Raw genomic sequence first — 19,193 nt, forward strand, 5'->3', positions numbered from 1 at the left:
TGTTTTCATATGAAAAATTTTAATATTTCTGTCATTTTACAAAACATCTTTTGTTGACATTCTACAAATGATACCATCCAGTAATGTTCCAATACTTTCTTCTTGTGAAGATAGTTTATATATCTGTGAAAATAAAAGATGAATTATGACATGCTAACATATTCATGCACTATGAGTTTTCATTATAAACTATGTAGAAGTGAAATTATCATTCAGCTGCTGGGATAATGACATGAAATCACAAATCATGAATGTGATTAAAATATGCAAAGTAGATGGCAATTCATCATTTATGTCAAAAGTTCCCTTTAAATTGCAGTTATGGCGATAACCCTTTGCACATAGACACTGAATCTGTACCAATTCTTAAAGTATATGACACGATATTAAAGATCAAGCTTACAGAGTACATTTGAAATGTAAAATAAACATATAATGCATTCTGTATTATTATTATTTTTGTTTTTTTAGAGAGGAGAGAGCACGAGCTATGGGAGGGGGAGAGAGAATCCCAAGCAGGCTCGATGCCTAGGGCAGAGCCCAATGCCGGGCTTAATCCCATGACCCTGGGATCATGACCTGAGCTGAAATCAAGAGTAGGGCACTCAACCAACTGAGCCACCAAAGTACCTCTGAAGTTATTCTTTTTTTTTTTTTTAATGTTTATTTATTTTTGAGAGAGACAGAGCGGAGTAGGGGCAGAGAGCAAGGGAGACAGATTCTGAAGTAGGCTCCAGGTTCTGAGCTGTCAGCACAGGCGCTGGGCTCAAACTTGTGAACCAGATCATGACCTGAGCTAAAGTCAGATGCTTAACTGACTGAGCCACCCAGGCATTGCTGAAGTTATTTATTCTTAATTAAAGAATGCTTTTATCAACTAAATTTCTAACTAAATTTTACATAAACCTGCATCTTCTAATTCTTTGCATCCATAACTATTTTTCAAGTATTTTTAAATTAACCTTTCTTAAAAGTTAAAACTAGAAGCACTGGTGATCAGTAAGCAAACAGCATCAGTATTACTATTCGTCTATCACACTGTACCTAAAAATACAGATTTACAAACCTTTTTTACTTCTGTAATATTTGTTATATCAGGAAGATTTTTCAGAGAAACTTGATGACCTTCTACCTGAGATATTAGGTCTTGATTTATTTGTTTTTCTCCCTCTTCAATGTAAACAATTAGAACTGAAGTGTCATTTGCTGAGATGCCAAATTTTTTCAAAGCTTCTGAAATCTAAGGAAAAAAACGAAACAAAAACAAACAATAACCAGTAGCTTCTGTGTCTGAAACATCTCCCCATGGGCCTCCTCCTTCCTTGGTCAGGTTCTTATTTTTCATTTCCTAATGATTCTGCCTACAGTTTCTCTTCAACAGCCCTTCCTGACACCTACCAGATCTGCCTCTAGGATAGTGTCTGCTCAAAACTGCACCTCATTTCTGCACAGTTAAGCCTACTTCTTGGCATTTCCTCACACCAACACCCCCTCCCTCTGGCCCCAAGTGACCCCCATGTATACCCACCTTCTAGCCAGTCTCGACTGTATGGGTGTCCCATCATTTCATACTTTTGTTTTTTTCTTGTGCTCAAACTTCGTCCTCAGCCTGAAGTGCCCTCATCCCTCAAGGTCCAATGCTAATGTCACTCCCCCGCTGCACCCTCCTCCTTACAGGAGTTGCCTCTTTGCTGTTCCCATTGGTTTGAAATATTAGCCCCATTATATCACTTCTCTTAGTGCATTTGGATTTCTGTCTGGTTTGTCTGCCTGCCTCAGGAACATATTTGTTTCTCCTGCCCTAGAACTGTAACTGTAAGAGGGGCAGACCCAACAGATGTTTATTGAAGTGAAGTTTCTCAAATTATTTCAAACAAATTATAATTATCTGGTAATTTATTCTCCAGGTACTGAGGAATTCTATTATCATGCATTCTATAAACTTTGTAAAATTTCAAACATTATTTTAAACCATGCCACGGGTTTCCTAATTGTCCTTTGGATGATGTTAGTACCTGGTTAGGGTCTTAATAGTAGTAGTAATACTAAAACTTCATCAGCAACATTTCAGTTATTTTTTTCATGTGCCACAGGCAGAATATCTTTAGCTCAATAACTTTGGTTACTACCAGTATCTCAAACCACAAACTCTTCCTGAGTCCTGGGTGTGTGAGGGAGCCCGTGTTAAGGGCTGTTCCAGGTACCAGACAGGCTTCTGGTATATGGTGAAGACACAGATTCTACCCTTAAGGAGTTTATAGGAAGAGTAAAAGATGTGCATGGTAACACACAAATATCCATGCTTAATGTTTTACCATTTAAATGTATACATCATTTAGAGGGATCTTCCTGACCCTCTATGGTAAGAAGGACAGATAAAAACTATCCTCATCTAATATAGCTAAATTTTTGTTTACTCCTATGTGAAGTGACTGCAAAGTCTAGGAAGAGGCAGTGCTAAAGCTCAACTCTGCCCAGACACTCTTCACGACTAGAGTCTGACACTAGCAAACACACAGCACAACAAGGTCAACAGAAATAAAATAAGTCCACATTAATTACATTGTTGTTTGGGGAAAGATTGAAAATAATTTCAGTTGATAGAGTTTTTGTCTTCATTTTTCCCAGTCTGTAGAGATGAACTGCTTTGTTTGCTGCCACAAGTATCTGAAATGGATCAATGATCTGCCAAAGAGAACATAAAGAATTATACACAGAGAACCTGGAGCGCTCTGGAGACGCATGCCCTATCTCTTGGTAACTCCAATGTCAGGCTGTTTTACATCATCACAATTTCTACGGACTACATTTTCAAAATTGTTGGGTGTTCAGAAAATCATAGAATGTTAAAGCTGCAAGAACCTTAAATAGTATAAATTTTATACAGAACGCTGAGTACTAATATGGGAAAAGCCATAGTCTAAACATTTTACCTGTATTACTTTAATTCTTAAAACACCCTATGAAATCAGTATTATTATTCACATGCAGTAGATGAGGAAACCAAAGCAAAGACTGTCTGGGTTTGAATCCCAGCTCTGTCACTTCCCACTGAGGGGACTTGGGCAGATTCCTTAGTTTTATCTGTTGATGCAGATAATCATAGTAGTTACTTCATAGGGTTGTTGTGAAGATTGAGTCGGTATAGGGAAAGCACTTAGCTTAGAACGATGGCAGGAACAGAGCAAGCATGATACACAGGTTGGCCACCACTTGCTCAAAGTCATAATAAGTGGCAGAGCTGGGATCAAGTTCTGGTAACATGGTTCCAGCGTGTGCTCTTAACCACTGTGGATGCCTCCTGTGCAGAGATTTTTCTGGATCAAATGAGAAAATGAAGCTCTAGGCATTTGCCATTACATCAGAGTCAGAATACAACCTTTCACATCTCTTGGGGAGGAAACGGCACTTTGGCTTCTATTCACTATTAAATTCAAGGTCGGCCCAGTCTGACTCCACAGTTTAGACAAGAACTATTTATCCAATGATGACAATTTTAGGCTAACCTATAATATCCTGAAAAATTAACATATTCTTAAATGCCCCTTTATAGCTCATTTGTTCTCACTTGTACTTACCACTTTAGGGTTTATTAATGCACCATCAATAGCACCTTCCATGGCCTTTTTTCTCAAGTGTCCAGCATTTTTGACATTTTTAAATAACAGAAGAGTCACCCTGCATTCAGGAAATAGGTCCAGCTGGTGTGTTAACTGCATTTCATAGACAAGCAGGATTCTAAAAGACCAAAAGACTTCTGTTTAAAATCTGTTTAAAAGCTAAAGGTATAATTCACTAATAAACATCCTTGCTAACAAATAATCTTAATAATAAGATGACACAACTGTTAAACTAGAAGAATCCATTCCCAAAGCACACTTGGCATCCTCATGAGATGTCTTCCTACCCCTGCTGAGTTGTTTCTAGCTTCCTTTACCAAAGGACCCGGTTGCTGCCTGGTTCTCTGGTTGTGCAGGCAGGCTCTGACGCACGGCCGAGGGGCAGCTCTCTAGCAGACAAGTAGGAGCAGGATGTCAGGAATTGTGTAGACCACAGGTTACTTATGGTATTAGCAGAACCTCATTCCAACTTAGCCTTTTTAGCTTTCTGATCTGCCCATTTTATGTGTATTTTAGCAGAACCTAGACACAAATATAAGAAAATTTTATTGAAGTATGACACTTGACTTATAGATACTCATTTCATACCTGACATTTAAGTAGAGAGGGAATACTATTATTTTTAATGTTTTTTGGTTTTTTTGAGAGAGAGAGAGCAAGAGCATAAGTGGAGGAGTTTGGAAAGGGAGAGACAGGGAGACACAGAATCCAAAGCAGGCTCCAAGCTCTGAGCTGTCAGCACACAGTCTGATGTAGGGGCTTGAATCCACAAACCATGAGATTTCCCCTGAGGTGAAATCAGATGCTTAACCAACTGAACCACCCAGGTGCCCCAAGAGCGGGTACAATTATTAAAAAATCAATAGTGGCCCTTTCTGAGACATAAATTTAATAAGGAAAGGACAAAGACATAAAAGAAGCATAAAAGACAATTGACTAAGTAGAAAGACAACCATATCCTTGAACTGAAAACCTAAGTATTGCAAAAATTTGATCTTTAAAACAATTTCAATCAAGTCTTAGCTACTTGGGTGAGGCAATTTGAGAAGTTCATTTTGTCCTTTTACTTGGTAGGTTCCATTTCTAGGACTCTTTTCAAGGAATAAATTAAAACCCTGAAAATTTATGTAAGAAGATGCTCCTCTCATCATCCTAATAGCAAAAAGTTGAAACAAACTAGCAAATAACAGATTTGTTGCAACTAAACAAGCATTAAAAACTGTCATCTTGGAGACCAGTTAATTGGTGTGAAATAGCAATAAATAACATTAAGTAAAAATATCTGATTGAAAACAAAACATAGGGGCACCTGGGTAGCTCAGTGAGTTAAGCATCTGACTTTGGCCCAAGTCATGATCTCACAGTTCTTATGTTCAAGCTTCACATCAGGCTCCTCCCTGGCAGTATGGAGCCTCTCTTTCTTCCTCTCTCTCTCTCCCTCTCTCTCTCTCTCTCTCTCTCTCTCTCTGCCTCTCTCCCACTGGATGCACATTCTATATCAAAATAAATTGTAAAAAAATACATTAAAAAAGAAAGAAAACATAAAATATGGCATAAACTGTGGGCTTTTCAAAAAGGAGCATAAAAATATTGAAAGTAGATACTCCAAAAAGTTATCTCAGACTTGGTGGAATTACATCTGACATTCTGTTAGGGAAAAAAAAATATGTGTCAATAAAGTCCTGGCACACAAGCAGTTCAATCTTTATTGTCATGGTCATGTCCAATGGGGAAAAAATTGACAGATACATTAAAATAGAATATATATATTCCCAGTTGCACAAAAAGATGCACGCACACAAAACAAAAACATGAAACACGCCAAAATATGGCCATCTTGGCTGGCAGGATTATTGGTAACATTTATCATCTTCTATAAAACTGAATTTTTGGCAGTAAGCACACAAAATAAGAACACAGATAATCAGCAAGGAAAAAAAGTCTTCATTTTTACAGTAGGAAAAAAAAGGTCCCCTTAATGAGGTCTTGGGGTGATAGTGGGGCTCATAGCTGATGGTCAAGAAATAATTTTTTTTTTAAATTTTATTATTGAGAGAGAAACAGCATGAGTGGGGGAGGGTCAGGGAGAGAGGGAGATACAAAATCTGAAGCGGGTTCCAGGCTCTGAGCTAGCTGTCAGCACAGAGCCCGACGTAGGGCTCAAACCCACAAACCGTGAGATCATGACCTGAGCTGAAGCTGGACGCTCCACTGACTGAGCCACCCAGGCGCCCCAAGAAAGAATTCTTGAAGACGTCTTTGGTGCCAAAAGTGTAAGGAAGCAGGTCTGAAACTGACTCCAAGAGACAACAGAAGGGCACACATTGCCCAAGGCAGAAGGGACCACCCTTGTAACACCCAATCAGGAAAGGCCAGCTAACATCTTTAACATTTCTAAGGGCGGGCCTAAAGATGGAGGCCAAGACTAGTCACGCCCTACGTGAGGGTCTGGGCCCACTCTGTGATTGGTCAATATTCTAAATGTTGTGATTGGGTCCCGCCAAAAGTAACAAATACTCTAGGCAATGTGAATGGTTAAACCTGCTGTCAATAATATTGTATAATAATAATTGGACCCCTGTACCTGTGCCACAATTTCCTGTAACTCCCCCTTCCCAAACTCCTAAAAGCCCTACCCTGCCTTTGTTCGGGGCTCACTCCACGTGGATCCAGTACATTGGTGGAGTCTGTGAGCCCGTGTTTATATAAGCCCGTAATAAAGCCCTTTGCTTTTGCATGGGTGACTCGGTCTTCCTGGCAGTTTCTGGTTTTGGGGGCAATATTAAAATCTGGGTACAACAAAAGGTGATTTTATTAAAGCATGGGTACAGGACAAATGGGCAGAAAGAGGGGTTTGTGAAGAGTGGCTTGTTATATACTATGAGCTTAGAGGAGGTAAAGTCAAAAGGGAAGTTTCTAGAGACTTTCCTATGCTAAAGACTCACAAATTACTGGAGGCCTAGCTATTGTTAAACTAAGGTTGTTTTTCCCTCTAGCAAAGCATTAACATTAGGACAACAGGGAGTTCCTGGACTTTAGGCTATTGAACGGATTACCTTTCTTTTGTAAACTGGTGGAGACTCTCATCAGTTTTTAACGATTTGTTTTCTCTCCTTTCCTTTGTTCTTGGGTAGACAGAAGTGTCCATGGGATATCACACATATCCCACTGGGGGGTTGGGGTGTGTGTGTGCTAGCTTATACTTTGCCCGCAGCCTGCCTTACTGTCTCTCATTACCCTAGCAAAAATCAAAATATAATTCCCTTTCTTAGGCCAGAAACTTAGAATCATCATGCACACCTACCTCTCAATCAAAGCACATCCACAATAATTCTCCTAGCTCCCATAGTTAATCTATAGTCTTGACTTTACCTCTTAAGAATCATTTTGACCCTTCCACTTCTCCCCAGTACCCACTGCCCCCAGCCCAGGCCGCATTTCTCAACTACAGCTGTGGCCTCCTGGGGTGGTAGCCTCGCCGTTCCAGCCCTCCCACCATCCAACTTCTACCATCCTTTCAAAACGTAAACCACATCCCGTCCTTCCGCCGCTCTGCGATAAAGCCCTCACAGGACAGCAGGGTATTTCGGACCCTCCAGTCGCAGCCCTCACGCCCAGTGCTGCTGTCAGCGCACCTGTCTCGGGACCGCGGTCTTTCTGCTACCGCTCAGCGGCCTCCAAAGTTTCAAATCCCCAGGCTCGCCCCGCAACTCTGCCCCTGACTTCTTCCTCCCTCCCTTCAACTCTCCGTTTAAAAGTTCATTTACCAGGGTCCCAGGGCCTCTAACACGCGCTCCTTAACATCGGTCGAGAGCGTGAGCCACCGCGCTCTGCACTCCCGTGGCTGGCTCCCGGCTCCCCGCCCCCAGCCCTCTCCGCCGGGCCGGAGGGAACTCACCTGCGCGCTCCCGGTCCTCCCGGAAGGCCTTCCCCTCGGAAACAAACCCCTCACTTTCCGGAAGCTGGGCCGCAACTGCCCTCGTCCCACCCCACAAGCTCCTTCTCCAGCGTCAGCGCTGTCGGCGGACGCAAAGGGGAGCCGGGGTCCCTTCTGTCACTTCCGGCGACGGAGACGGTAAGAATCCGGGGACCGGACGCTGAGGTCTCAGGGCGAGTCTCAGCCTGATTCATCAGCGCGTTTGGGGCGTTACGGGTGACATCGGTTTCTTCAGTGTTGGCCAAGATGAACGCCACATTCGTCTCAGCTACAGTTCTTTTCGGGGACGGCAAGTTCCTTCTTGCATCTGTGGGGTCATTTAGGGAAGAATTGGAGTGGACTGCGATTTGCTAGGTGACAGTATATTGATGAAATCAACGCCTTCCTGTGTCCAGCAGACTCAGAAAATTGTCATCTCTAAGTGTATCAGCCTCCAAGAGAGGAGGCAATCCCCTTAACAAGTTGCAGATAATTATTTTACATGTTCTTTATGTTTGGGGTTCATCTTGGTCCATACTTTTCCACAGGAAAACAGGTTAATTTACATACGTAAATAACAAATATACTGGTTGGGTGGATATGTGCTACGGAGAAAAAAATAAAAGAAAGGAATGCCTGGCCGTGGGTATTACTATTTCATATAGGATGGTTAAGATCCCACCAGAAAGGACCCTTTGAACACTGGAGGAGGTCTGGAAGCAAGCTGTGTAACTGAGGAGAACAGCATTCCAGGCAACAAAGAGTTCAAAGGCTCTGAGACACATATGGCCTTCCCCCATTTAAGGCATAGTAAAGAGAACTGTGGGCTTGAACAGTGGGAATATACATACATATATACATATATATACACGTATATATGTATGCATGTATACATATATAAAAGATAAGTAAAAAAAATTAAATGTTAATTTTGAGAGTGAGAGAGCACACAAGCTGGGGGTGTGGGGTGAGGCAGACAGAAAGGAAGACACAGAATCTGAAGCAGGCTTCATGTTCTGAGCTGTCAGAGTCCGACTTGGTGCTTGAACCCACCTAAAAACCGTGAGATTATGACCTGAGGTGAAGTCAGACTTAACCAACTGAGCCACCCAAACACCCCTCTAAAAGACATCCTGACAAAAACACTGGTATTCAGAGTACATACAGAACACCTACAACTCAGTAAGAGGAAACAACCTAATTAAGAATGGGTGACAAATTTGAACACTTTATAAGGAATCTGTGAATCAGGCCAATAAACACATGAAAAGATGCTCAATATCAGTAGTCATCAGAGTAATGCAAATTTAAAACATAATGAGCAACTACTACATACCCACACAACTAAAATTTAGAAGACTGATGGTATAAGTGTTGTCAAACATAATTGGTATCCTCATATATTGCTGGTCTGAATTTTATAAAATAGTATAACCACTTTAGAAAAGAGTATGATAGTTTCTTTAAAAATTAAATATATTTATTGTACTCTGCATTTCATTCCTTTGCATTTTCCAGGAGAAATGAAAACGTACCTAACAGAGGCTTATACATGAATGTTCAAAGCAGCTTTTCTTTTTTTTTTTTAATGTTTGTTTATTTTTGAGAGAGAGAAAGAGTGCAAGTGGGGAAGGGACAAGAGAGAGGGAGACACAGAATCCAAAGCAGGCTCCAGGCTGTCAGCACAGAGCCTGACACGGATGACCTGAGCCAAAGTCGGAGGCTCAACCTACTGAGCCACCCAGGTGACCTACAACTTTACTCATAATAGCAAAATAATGGAAACAACTCAATCCCCACAATAGGTCAACGGACAAACTGTGGTAAATTCATACAATGAAATAGTAACAAAAAAGAATAAATTACTGATACTTGGAATAATATTTGCAACATGAATGAATCTAAAAACATGCTCAGAAAAAAAGAGCAAGAAACTAGGATTTAATATATTTCTGTATGATCCCTTTTCTATAAAACTCTAGGAATTACAAACTTATTCTAGATTGACTGGAAAGCAAAATAGGGGTTGTTGGGAATGGAGGAGTGGGAAACATGGATGGACTGGAAAGGACTCCAAGGGAATCTTTGCTGTGAGGCCTATCAATGTTCTAGATCTTGATGCGGTGTTAGTTATAAAGGGAGTATGACTTTGTCAAAATTCATCAAACTATGCATTAAAAAATATTTTATGGAAATAAATTATGTATTATGCCTCAATAAAGTTGGTTAAAAATAGACATTAAAAGAAAATTGTCTCAGTTTATAGAAGCTTTTTTGTAACCACCCAACGCTGGAAACAACCCAAATGTTCATCAAGTGAATGGAAAAGCAAATCCTATATCCATACAATGGACTACAACTCGGCAGTAAAAAAGAACCAACTCTTGTGACTTAATAACATGGATGGACCTCAAAAAATTTTTTATGCTGAATAAAAAAAAGTCAGACATAAAAATAGTACATACTGTATGATTCCACTTAAAACTACGGCAACAGAAAGGTCAGTGGTTGCTTGTGTAGGGGGTTCTTGATGGAGAAAGGGAATTACAAAGCAGCACAAGGAAACTTTGGGGTAATAGATATGTTCCATATTAATTGTGGCAAGGGTTTCATGGTTGTATATGTGTCAAAAGTATCAAATTTTACACTTTAAATACTAAGTGCTAGTAAAGATGTGAGCAACTATACCCTGCTGATGGGGATGTAAAATAGTAGGGACATTTTGAAAAAATTTGTCAGTTTCTTATAAAATTAAACATTTTGTATGTTTAATATATAATAGCAACCTCACTCCAAGGGAAATAAATGCAGATGTGTGCACAAAAACCTGTATACAAATGTTTATACCAACTTTGTTCAAAAGTCAAAAACTGGAAGTCTGTCAACTGGTAGATGGATAAAAAAACTGTGGTATGTCCAGACAATAGAATACTAACTCAGGGTGCCTGGGTGGCTCAGTCGGTTAAGCCTCCGACTTCAGCTCAGGTCAGATCCCACGTTCGTGGGTTCGAGCCTCACGTCAGGCTCTGTGCTGACAGCTAGCTCAGAGCCTGGAGCCTGCTTCTGGTTCTGTGTCTCCTTCTCTCTCTGTCCCTCCCCCTCTCATGCTCTGTCTCTCTCTGTATCAAAAAAAAAAAACAACATTAAAAAAAAAAAAAAAGAATACTAACTCAGCGACAAGAAGGAATCAACTATCCATCCCCCTCAGTGACATGGGTGGATCTCAAAGGCATTTTGCTATTTGAAAGAAGTCACATCCAAAAGGCTGTATATTGTATGATTTCACTTACATGACAGTCTAAGAAAAGGCAAATAATATATATAGAGACTGAAAGCAAATCAGCGGCTGTCAAGGTCTGGGTTTGGTGGGAGCATTTAGTTACAAAATGATATGAGGGAAGTTTTGGGGGTGATGGCAAGGTTCTCAGTTGTGGTAGTATTTATAAAACTGAGTACGTTTACCAAAACTCCTAGAACTGTACATGAAAAAAAGATGAATTTTACTGTTCTTCAAGTCTTCTCATAGATAAAGATGATCCCTTTACTACAGCTGCAGGGGAAGAAATCACTATGTATCATGAAATTAGTTCAAAATATCTGGCTTGATATTGGCAAATGAGAACTTTCACAAGATTATCAACCTTGTTCTCTGCAATATATAAACTTGTAATAATAGTATGCATAAATGTTACAATCTGATAAAGTGATTCTAATCGTGGATGTGTTACCTGAAAAAATGGATTGTGGAAGACACCAAGACTTCAAAACCTATTCCCAAGGCATGTGAAAATTACCTCCAAAATGAATGCCAACCTATAAGTTGATAGATTATCCTTCTTGCTAAATTGTTAACTTGAATGTAATTGACATTTCTATATTCCTAAAGGTAAAAATATTTGTAGGATCTCAATGTCGCATCAGTGGAAGAGCTCTGGTACTTCCCATTCTCATATGCATGGTTGAACAATTAAAAACTGGGACAGCCGGGGAGTCTCAGTTGGTTAAGTGTCTGACTTCTGGTAGGTCATGATCTCACAGTTGGTGGGTTTGAGCACTGCATCAGGCTCTGTGCTGACAGCTCAGAGCCTGGAGCTTCCCCCTCTCTCTGCTCCTCCCCCACTCACTCTCCATGTCTCTCAAAAATGAACAAATGTTAAAAAAAAAAAAAAAGCTGAAAACTGTGACTGCCAAATTTATTAACAAATGCTTGAGTACCTTAGGTTCTCTGGAAAGCAGAGCCTGAGGCAAGGATTAAAGTGCTGATGTCTCACGTGGGATGTGTGAACGCACTGGTTATGGTTAGGAGAAAAGGGAAGTGAAGCAAGGAAAGAGGCAAAGCAATGTGAGGTACTCGATTGCCTCATAGGCTTCACAGTGAGCCAGGAAGACACAGGTTGTTTGGCATATGTGTTAATTCCGTGGGCTAGACTTTCTTTGGAAGTCTTGAAAGGAAAACTTCCTGACAGTAGTCCACAGAAGGGAGAAAAGAGGGGAAATTTGCTTGCCAGGCTCCCTCCTGTCCTCTGTGTTCCATTAATTAAGGCTCCCCACAGTGGGAGCGGACTTCTCCACCCTTCTGATCATCCCTTCAGTGGCAGCTCAGAAAGCCAGATCCTGTGGCATGCAGTGTAGCATCTCCTCCAATTCTAAAATGGATAAATGACCTAAGAGAGAGGGCTAGTGTGGAGGCTGTAAGGGCCATGCAGGCCCTGAATTTAGGGAATGCAATAATGTTTGCTGGAAAGGCAAAAAAAGAGTGTGGGCCAGATGGAAGATGGTACCTTCATTTTTTTTTTTAATTTTTAATGTTTTATTTATTTTTGAGACAGAGAGAGACTTGGCATGAGTGGGGAGAGGCAGAGAGAGAGGGAGACACAGAATCCGAAGCAGGCTCCAGGCTCTGAGCTGTCAGCACAGAGCCCGACGCAGGGCTCCAACCCACGAACGTGAGATCATGACCTGAGCCGAAGTCGGAGGCTTAACCAACTGAGCCACCCAGGCGCCCCACCTTCATTTTTTTTAAGTTTATTTATTTACCTATTTTGAGAGAGAGAAAGCCCACACATGGGAGAGGGGCAGACAAGAGAGGGGAAGAGAGGGAATCCCAAGCAGGCTCTGCAACAACAACACAGCCAACACTGGGCTTGAACTCATGAACCATGAGATCATGACCTGAGCCAAAATCAAGAGTCAGACCCTTAACTGACTGAGCCATGCAAGTACCCCCAGATGGCACCTTCATGAAGGAAGAGGGGATTGCGTATTTGAGACTGCTTGGAACCCGTGTCTCACGTAACAGGAGATAGAAATGAAATGGATGCTACATAGTGATACAAGATATGTTACAGAAAAAGGAATCATTCACTAGTGAGTAGAGTTGGGAGAGGAGACTTTACTGAAATGGGCAAGAATGGGGATGATTTGCTCATAGAGGCTCCAAAGCCATTACAAGCAAGGGAACAACCTGGAGAACAAAGACATGGTACCCATAAATGTTCAACAGAGTGTACTCAGGAAGTTGCCCACACACTGAAGAATGGAATAGAATATAGCAGAGGTGTTTTTTTTTTTAATGTTTATTTTTGAGAGAGAGACAAAGCACGAATGGGGGAGGGGTAGAGAGTGAGAGAGGGAGACACAGAATCTGAAGTAGACTCCAGACTCCGAGTTGCCAGCACAGAGCCCATTACGGGGCTCTAACTCACAAACCGTGAGATCATGACCTGAGCCAAAGTCAGACACTTAACCAACTGAGTCCCCCAGACACCCCTAGGAGAGGTTTTGAAGTCATCTGGGAGTCAGATCACAGAAGGCCTTGACAAGGAGTTGGAAGTGGACTCTGAAGGCCATCCAAAATTTCCAAGAGGGGAGTAACACAAATGAGCTTGTTTTCAGGACTTAATTCTAGGGCAGTTGTTAGAACTACATTAGAAAGGTGGTTCCGACAGGCTCCTAAAATCAAGCTTGCCAGATCGAGGATAGATCCCAAACCCAATTTTATTGGCAGTAGAGGCTCATTATACTGGCTGGACTGAACTCATATCTGTATCTATTACTTCCTACCCAAAATGACAGTAAAGTAATTTTTACAGATTAAAAACTCACAAGAGAATGGGAGAGATACCAAATGGTAGATGAAAAGAAAGAATAAAATTATCATCAAAATGGAGAAAAATAAAATCTAAATGCATGCAGCAAGGAGAAAGTAAACAAAAAGCAAATTATTACAACTCCGCCACAAGACAACCAGAGAGCTTCCATCAGTTTTGAGGTCTTTAATCTTTTTTTTTTTTTTTTGAAGTAGGATATACCCAACATGGGGCCTGAACTCATGGCCCTGAGATTAAGACCTAAGCTGAAATCAAGAGTCAGATGCTTAACCAACTGAGCCACCCAGGCACCCCAGGGCCTCAATCTTAAGTACAAAAAGATGGGCAAAGGTCACCAACTATTTCACCTCTAATAGGAGAGACAGGCATCAACAAACAGACAAACAAAAGAAAACAGGTGATGCAGGGAACAGAAGGAACCTAAAAATAATTGATAATTTTGGAGAGAGAGAGAGAATACATTCATTAAAAAAGTGCTTGAAAAAAAAGGCATTCAGAATATAATATATGGACGGTAGAAAATAAAGCTAAAGAAATTCTGGTTTAAAAAAAGGCAAAAAGACTAAAAATGGAAAATAAGAGGAAACATAATTAACTTGGATGTACATTTAAAAACTCTAATATTCAACTAATAGAAGTTCCTGAAATAGGATAAAACTGAAAGAAAATTTCCCAAGACTGATATACACAACTTGCCAGGCTGAATGGGCTCCCTAAGTACAGAGTGTTGCAAATTTAAATATACCCACATTTTAAAACATGAAATTTCAGGACATTTGAGATAAAGATCCTAATGTGGGTCTCTTTCACAGAGAAGAATTACAAGTCACAAATAAAAGCTCAGGAATCAGAACCCAGGGTTTCGAGAACAGCAAAATGTGGAAATGAATAAATGCATTTAAAGGTGCCTACCTACAAAAGTCTATAGCCCAGCAAATTATCAATGGAGTGAAAGAATAAAATAAACCCATTTTAGACATGGAAAAGTCTTGAAAAATTTACATTCTATTAACCCTCCCTGGGAAGCTATGGAGGGATATATATTCCACCAAACAGGAAAGTACGCCATGAAAGCCTCACCTACGGAAACGACCATGCGCATTATAAGAAATGACCAGTGCAACAGGGAAAAGAAATCCCAGGATAACAGCTATGCCCCAGATATTGAGAACCATCAAGGTTCCCCTCATGGGCAGAGTTGTGGCATCCCCCATTCTCAACAAATTCAAATGTTGAAGTCACCATAACCTCCAGGATCTCAGAATGTGATTTGGAGGAGAGGTCTTTATTATTATTTTTAATGTTTATTTATTTATTCTGAGAAAAACAGAGAACAGCAGGGGAGGGGCAGAAAGAGAGGGAGAGAAAGCATCCCAAGCAGGCTCCACACTGTCAGTGCAGAGCCTAACACAGGGCTTGATCTCATGAACCAAGAGATCACGACTAGCCAAAATCAAGAGTCAGATGCTTAGCTGACTGAGCCACCCAGGCACCCCTGGAGATAGGGTCTTTTAAGAGGGACTGCATCAGCGCATCTTGGTGGCTCAGTGAGTGGGCTGAGTGTCTGACTTCAGCTCAGGTCATGATCTCACAGTTCATAGGTTTGAGCCCCACATTGGGCTCACTGCTGTCAGCCTGTCAGCACAGAGCCCACTTATGATCTTCTGTCTCCCTCTCTCTGTCCCTCCCCAACTTGTGCTCTCCTCAAAATAAATAAATATATTTTTTAAAAAGGTAATTATGTTTAAATGAGGTCATAAGCATGGTATTGCTAATGCAATATCATTGGTGTACTTATAAGAGGGAATCTGGGCACAGTCACAGATAGAGGACCATGTCAGACAAAGGGAGAAGACGGCCGTCTATAAACACAGAGACCAACCTTGGGGCACCTTGAGCTTGGATGTGTAGCCCCTAGAACAATGAGGAAATAAGTTCCTGTTGTTGAAGCCGCCCAGTCTGGTACTTTGTTAAGGCAGCCCGATCACACAAATATAGCGTCCAACCTGGAAAAGACCAAGAGGGCTGCAGGAAAGATTTCAAACAAAAAAGGATCTGCATCTATGCTATCCATATGGGGAGAAATGTTACAGTGGTGTTGGGATTTGGGGGAGGAACCAGTAACAGGTGCAGGGAAAAGAAGTAAACAAACGAGGCAGAATGAGGAGAAAAGCTGTAGAGGAAAGGAAGGCTGTGGCTCCGGGCTGAACGGCAGCTGCCTGGTAAACAACATGAACCCGGATACTGACTGGACCAGAATTTGGATAATGTACTGAAGGGATGAGGGGACAGAAGTGTCGTGTGGGTAAATGACGTGCACGAGCTAAATCCTCATTTCCACAGCAGGAGGTCAACAGGTAGTATCACAAATGGAAAAATCAAGAAGTGGCTAAGTGAGTGTTTAAACACAGAGTCAAATACTAGAAGATAATTCAAAAACACTCAGTGTTTGTGTCTGGGGAGTGATAGCCAGGGGTAGAGCAGGCAGAGAACTATTCCTTTCCATGGCAATCTCAGTAGAACTATTTTCAATTTTATTAAACAATTTTTTTAATCAATTTTGAGAGAGAGGAGAGAGAGAGAGAATACAAGATGGAGAAGAACAGAGCGGGAGGGAGAGAGAATCCCAAGCAGGCTCTGCACTGTCAGCATACAATCTGATGCAGGGCTCGAACTCATAAACTATGAGATCATGACCTGAACCAAAGTCAAGAGTTGGATGCTTAACTGACTGAGCCATACAGGCACCCCAGAACTATCTGAATTTTAAAACACTCATACATTTTTAAAAAATAAATATGAAAACATTAAAAGCTTAAAAGTCCCCTGAAGACTTCTGGGGGAAAATAAGGGGGGAGGGGGGGAGTCACTGGTCCCTTTGCCAGAGGTCTTACAACAGTGCAGTGCGAGCAGAAGCCAGAACTCTAGTGTGGTGCAGGAGGAGACAGCAAAGGGAGACTCGTTTTTTTGTTTTTAACAAACCATGTTGACAACTGAAAGGGAAGGGGACAGAGGGCACAATAAGGTCACATGTTTTGAAGGCAGCAGTACTTATAATTATGCCACTTATGCTGGCAATGTCCTCCTTAGAAACTGCTTGCCCAGGAAAACAGCTGGATTTCCATACCTGCCCCTGCTTGTTTTTCATGCCTCACCAGTTGTCTTGCTCCAATTTCAGTCCATGTGAGCCTTCAAGATGTATCCTGGGGAACAACTCCACAAGAGCAGCCTGTTAGCAAGAACTTCTGTATGTTACATATGGCAGGCACAGGAAACCGTCACTTAGATGAAGGGGAGCGGCCTGACTGAGCTAATTAGACATAGACCAGGGCACTGGCTGAACTAGAGCACTTCCTGAGAGTCAGGTTCCACACGCTGGCATGTAAAAACACAAAAAGAAAATGCCTATCTCATGCAGCACAAGACATTCTAGGATACAGATCTTCAAAGTCAGAGACTTTTAAAAAATGAAGCCAGGCTGTGCAAGTGTTCACCAAGTATCTACAGAGACTTCAACGGGTGTCATGTTGGTGAGACACTTTCTTGAGCAAACTAAGGTCTCTGGCTTTGTTTACAACTAAAACTATTGACCACCTCCCAAGTGATCCATCTGTATGTTGCAGAGGTATACCAGCAGAAAAGATAACTTAGAAGTCAAGACCAAGGCACTACTCTGCTGTGAGGCAAGTGGGAAGAGATCCCAGTAGGTTTATGTTCAACAGAGAAGCAGTAACACAAGGAGCCATGCTTGTTCACAAGTTTTCCAGATATCCCAGGCTTTAAATGTTGTATCCTTTTCTGTTCATTAAAGAACTTACAGTCTATACAAGTTTTCCAGTTTTCTAAATAGTTCTACCCAGTAGATAACAATTACCCTGTCAGGCAGATTACTCAGCATTCTGGTTTATCAATCAGTTGTTCTTGCCCAACCATTAGTCAAAGCCTAAAAGCTTATCCATCCCTGTGTTAGACGGATGGCGTATCTGACAATTCAGTGACAGAAGCTGGCCAAATCCTACAACAGACTTCCAGAGAAAGATGTCTGATCACAAACATACAATTACTAACTTCAAGTAGTGATTAGGTTCTAAAGAGATGGTTGGTCTTTTAGGTAGATTGTAACAGAAATCTTGAACAGTTAGGGGGAAAAAAAGATACTGCTAATGATTGGGTCAATAATAGAGTATGACAACACTAAAACTCTCTGCTCATACACTCACTCCCATCACAAGATTAGTCAGAAGGAAATCATGGATAAAGAAGGCAGCATTTTAAGTTTTACTTGTTTATTTTGAGAGCGAGAGCATTAAGGCAGGGAGTGGGGGGAGAATCCCAAGCAGGCTCCACACTGTCAGCACACAGCCTGATGCACAGCTCGATCTCACAAACCATGAAATCATGACCTGAGCTGAAATCAAGAGTCGGACGCTTAACTGATCCACCCAAGCACCCCAAGAAAACACAATTTTAAGAAAATAATTTGCATGGGAAATTTTTTATTACTTCATCAGTTCTAAAATATCATCTTCTTTTAAAAAATTTAAGACTGAATGACAGATTATTTCTTTACTGTTGCAAATACGGCAAACTTCTCATCAAAGAGGTTAAGTATCAATGTAATTCCTTAAGTTTGAACACACAGGGAGGAATGAAACAGATTATAAACCTCACTTGATCTGATCTTACAAAAAGTCACTCCAGCTGTCTTCAGTCTTGCTCTATCCACAGAGAGATTTCCAGGATAGGTTGGTGTCATTGGGTCCATCCGCAACAGGCTGGATAGGATAGTCCGTAGTAAGTGCCAGGATACCACCTTTTATTCTGGGCTGCTTGACTGGCATTTGGCATTACACTCCAAGAGTACCTCATTTGTGAATAGTCCTCTCCAGGGGGACCAGGTGGAGGGAGAAGGCCTCTCTGGTTTTGATTCTGTGAAAATTTTCTTAAACAAACAGAAAATAATTAATTATTAGTTTTAATCAGATATATAATAAGCTTTATAAAATAATACATAGATATTCTGGTTCTACTGTTTTCTACCTGTATAACCATAGCAGATAAACTGCTTAATCTTTGGATCCCTTAGTTCTTTATAAAACGGAGGCAGTGCCTTCAAGCTTCATGAGTTGTTTTCCAGGTAAATTAAGACAACAAAATTAAATTACCTACCACAACACCTACCACATGGTAGGTTTCCAGGAGCCATTCCACCTTTCCCTACAGAGATAAATGTCCACACTTTTCTAATCAAGTATTTTGTCCCCAAGTTTGGCAGAGCTGACATGAGACAGAATAAGGTATTTATTTTTAAAAACAGAAAGCTGCTTTCACTTTATAAATGAATACATATATAAATTAGTTATAAAGTGTAGAAATTCTAATTATGGGACATTTAACAAATTTGGAAAATTAAGATGGAAATTTAATTGTTTCAAAAGGAAGATCAGTAAATTTAATATATCATACTGGAATTTTACTACTTTCTCTGTAATCTGCATTTACTCTTAACTAACAACCTTCCTTATTCTGTAAACTTTGCCACTATTA

General features: G+C 40.9%; 2 protein-coding genes and 1 long non-coding RNA gene across 9 annotated transcripts in view; 1 reads left to right on the forward strand and 2 right to left on the reverse strand.

The window, feature by feature from the left end:
- On the reverse strand, positions 1 to 7,649 carry TPRKB (TP53RK binding protein). Of its 5 annotated transcripts, none has more exons than XM_029937607.1 (6): positions 7,388 to 7,508; positions 3,938 to 4,142; positions 3,579 to 3,738; positions 2,563 to 2,685; positions 1,067 to 1,240; positions 1 to 123 (listed from the first exon to the last, which is right to left on the reverse strand). In XM_029937607.1, the coding sequence occupies exons 3-6, from the start codon at positions 3,717 to 3,719 to the stop codon at positions 37 to 39; spliced, it is 525 nt and encodes a 174-aa protein (XP_029793467.1). In that variant the 5' UTR covers positions 3,720 to 3,738; positions 3,938 to 4,142; positions 7,388 to 7,508; the 3' UTR covers positions 1 to 36. The 5 variants fall into 5 exon arrangements, with proteins under 5 accessions (XP_029793467.1, XP_029793466.1, XP_029793465.1 ...); XM_029937606.1 differs by having other exon boundaries at positions 3,908 to 4,142; XM_029937605.1 differs by lacking the exons at positions 3,938 to 4,142; positions 7,388 to 7,508 and adding an exon at positions 7,519 to 7,649.
- Positions 7,587 to 19,193, forward strand: part of LOC115289965 — a 25,270-nt gene continuing 13,663 nt past the window's right edge. For all 3 annotated transcript variants that reach the window (XR_003907898.1, XR_003907897.1, XR_003907899.1), the window contains exon 1: positions 7,587 to 7,695. This is a non-coding gene — a long non-coding RNA (uncharacterized LOC115289965). The remainder of the gene's footprint in view (positions 7,696 to 19,193) is intronic.
- Positions 18,123 to 19,193, reverse strand: part of DUSP11 (dual specificity phosphatase 11) — a 17,710-nt gene continuing 16,639 nt past the window's right edge. Inside the window, exon 9 of the mRNA XM_029937603.1 lies at positions 18,123 to 18,588. Coding sequence (XP_029793463.1) covers positions 18,399 to 18,588 — 190 coding nt within the window. The 3' untranslated portion in view covers positions 18,123 to 18,398. The remainder of the gene's footprint in view (positions 18,589 to 19,193) is intronic.

This window comes from Suricata suricatta, chromosome 4 (assembly GCF_006229205.1).
Source record: "Suricata suricatta isolate VVHF042 chromosome 4, meerkat_22Aug2017_6uvM2_HiC, whole genome shotgun sequence".
In the NCBI taxonomy this organism is placed as follows: domain Eukaryota; kingdom Metazoa; phylum Chordata; class Mammalia; order Carnivora; family Herpestidae; genus Suricata; species Suricata suricatta.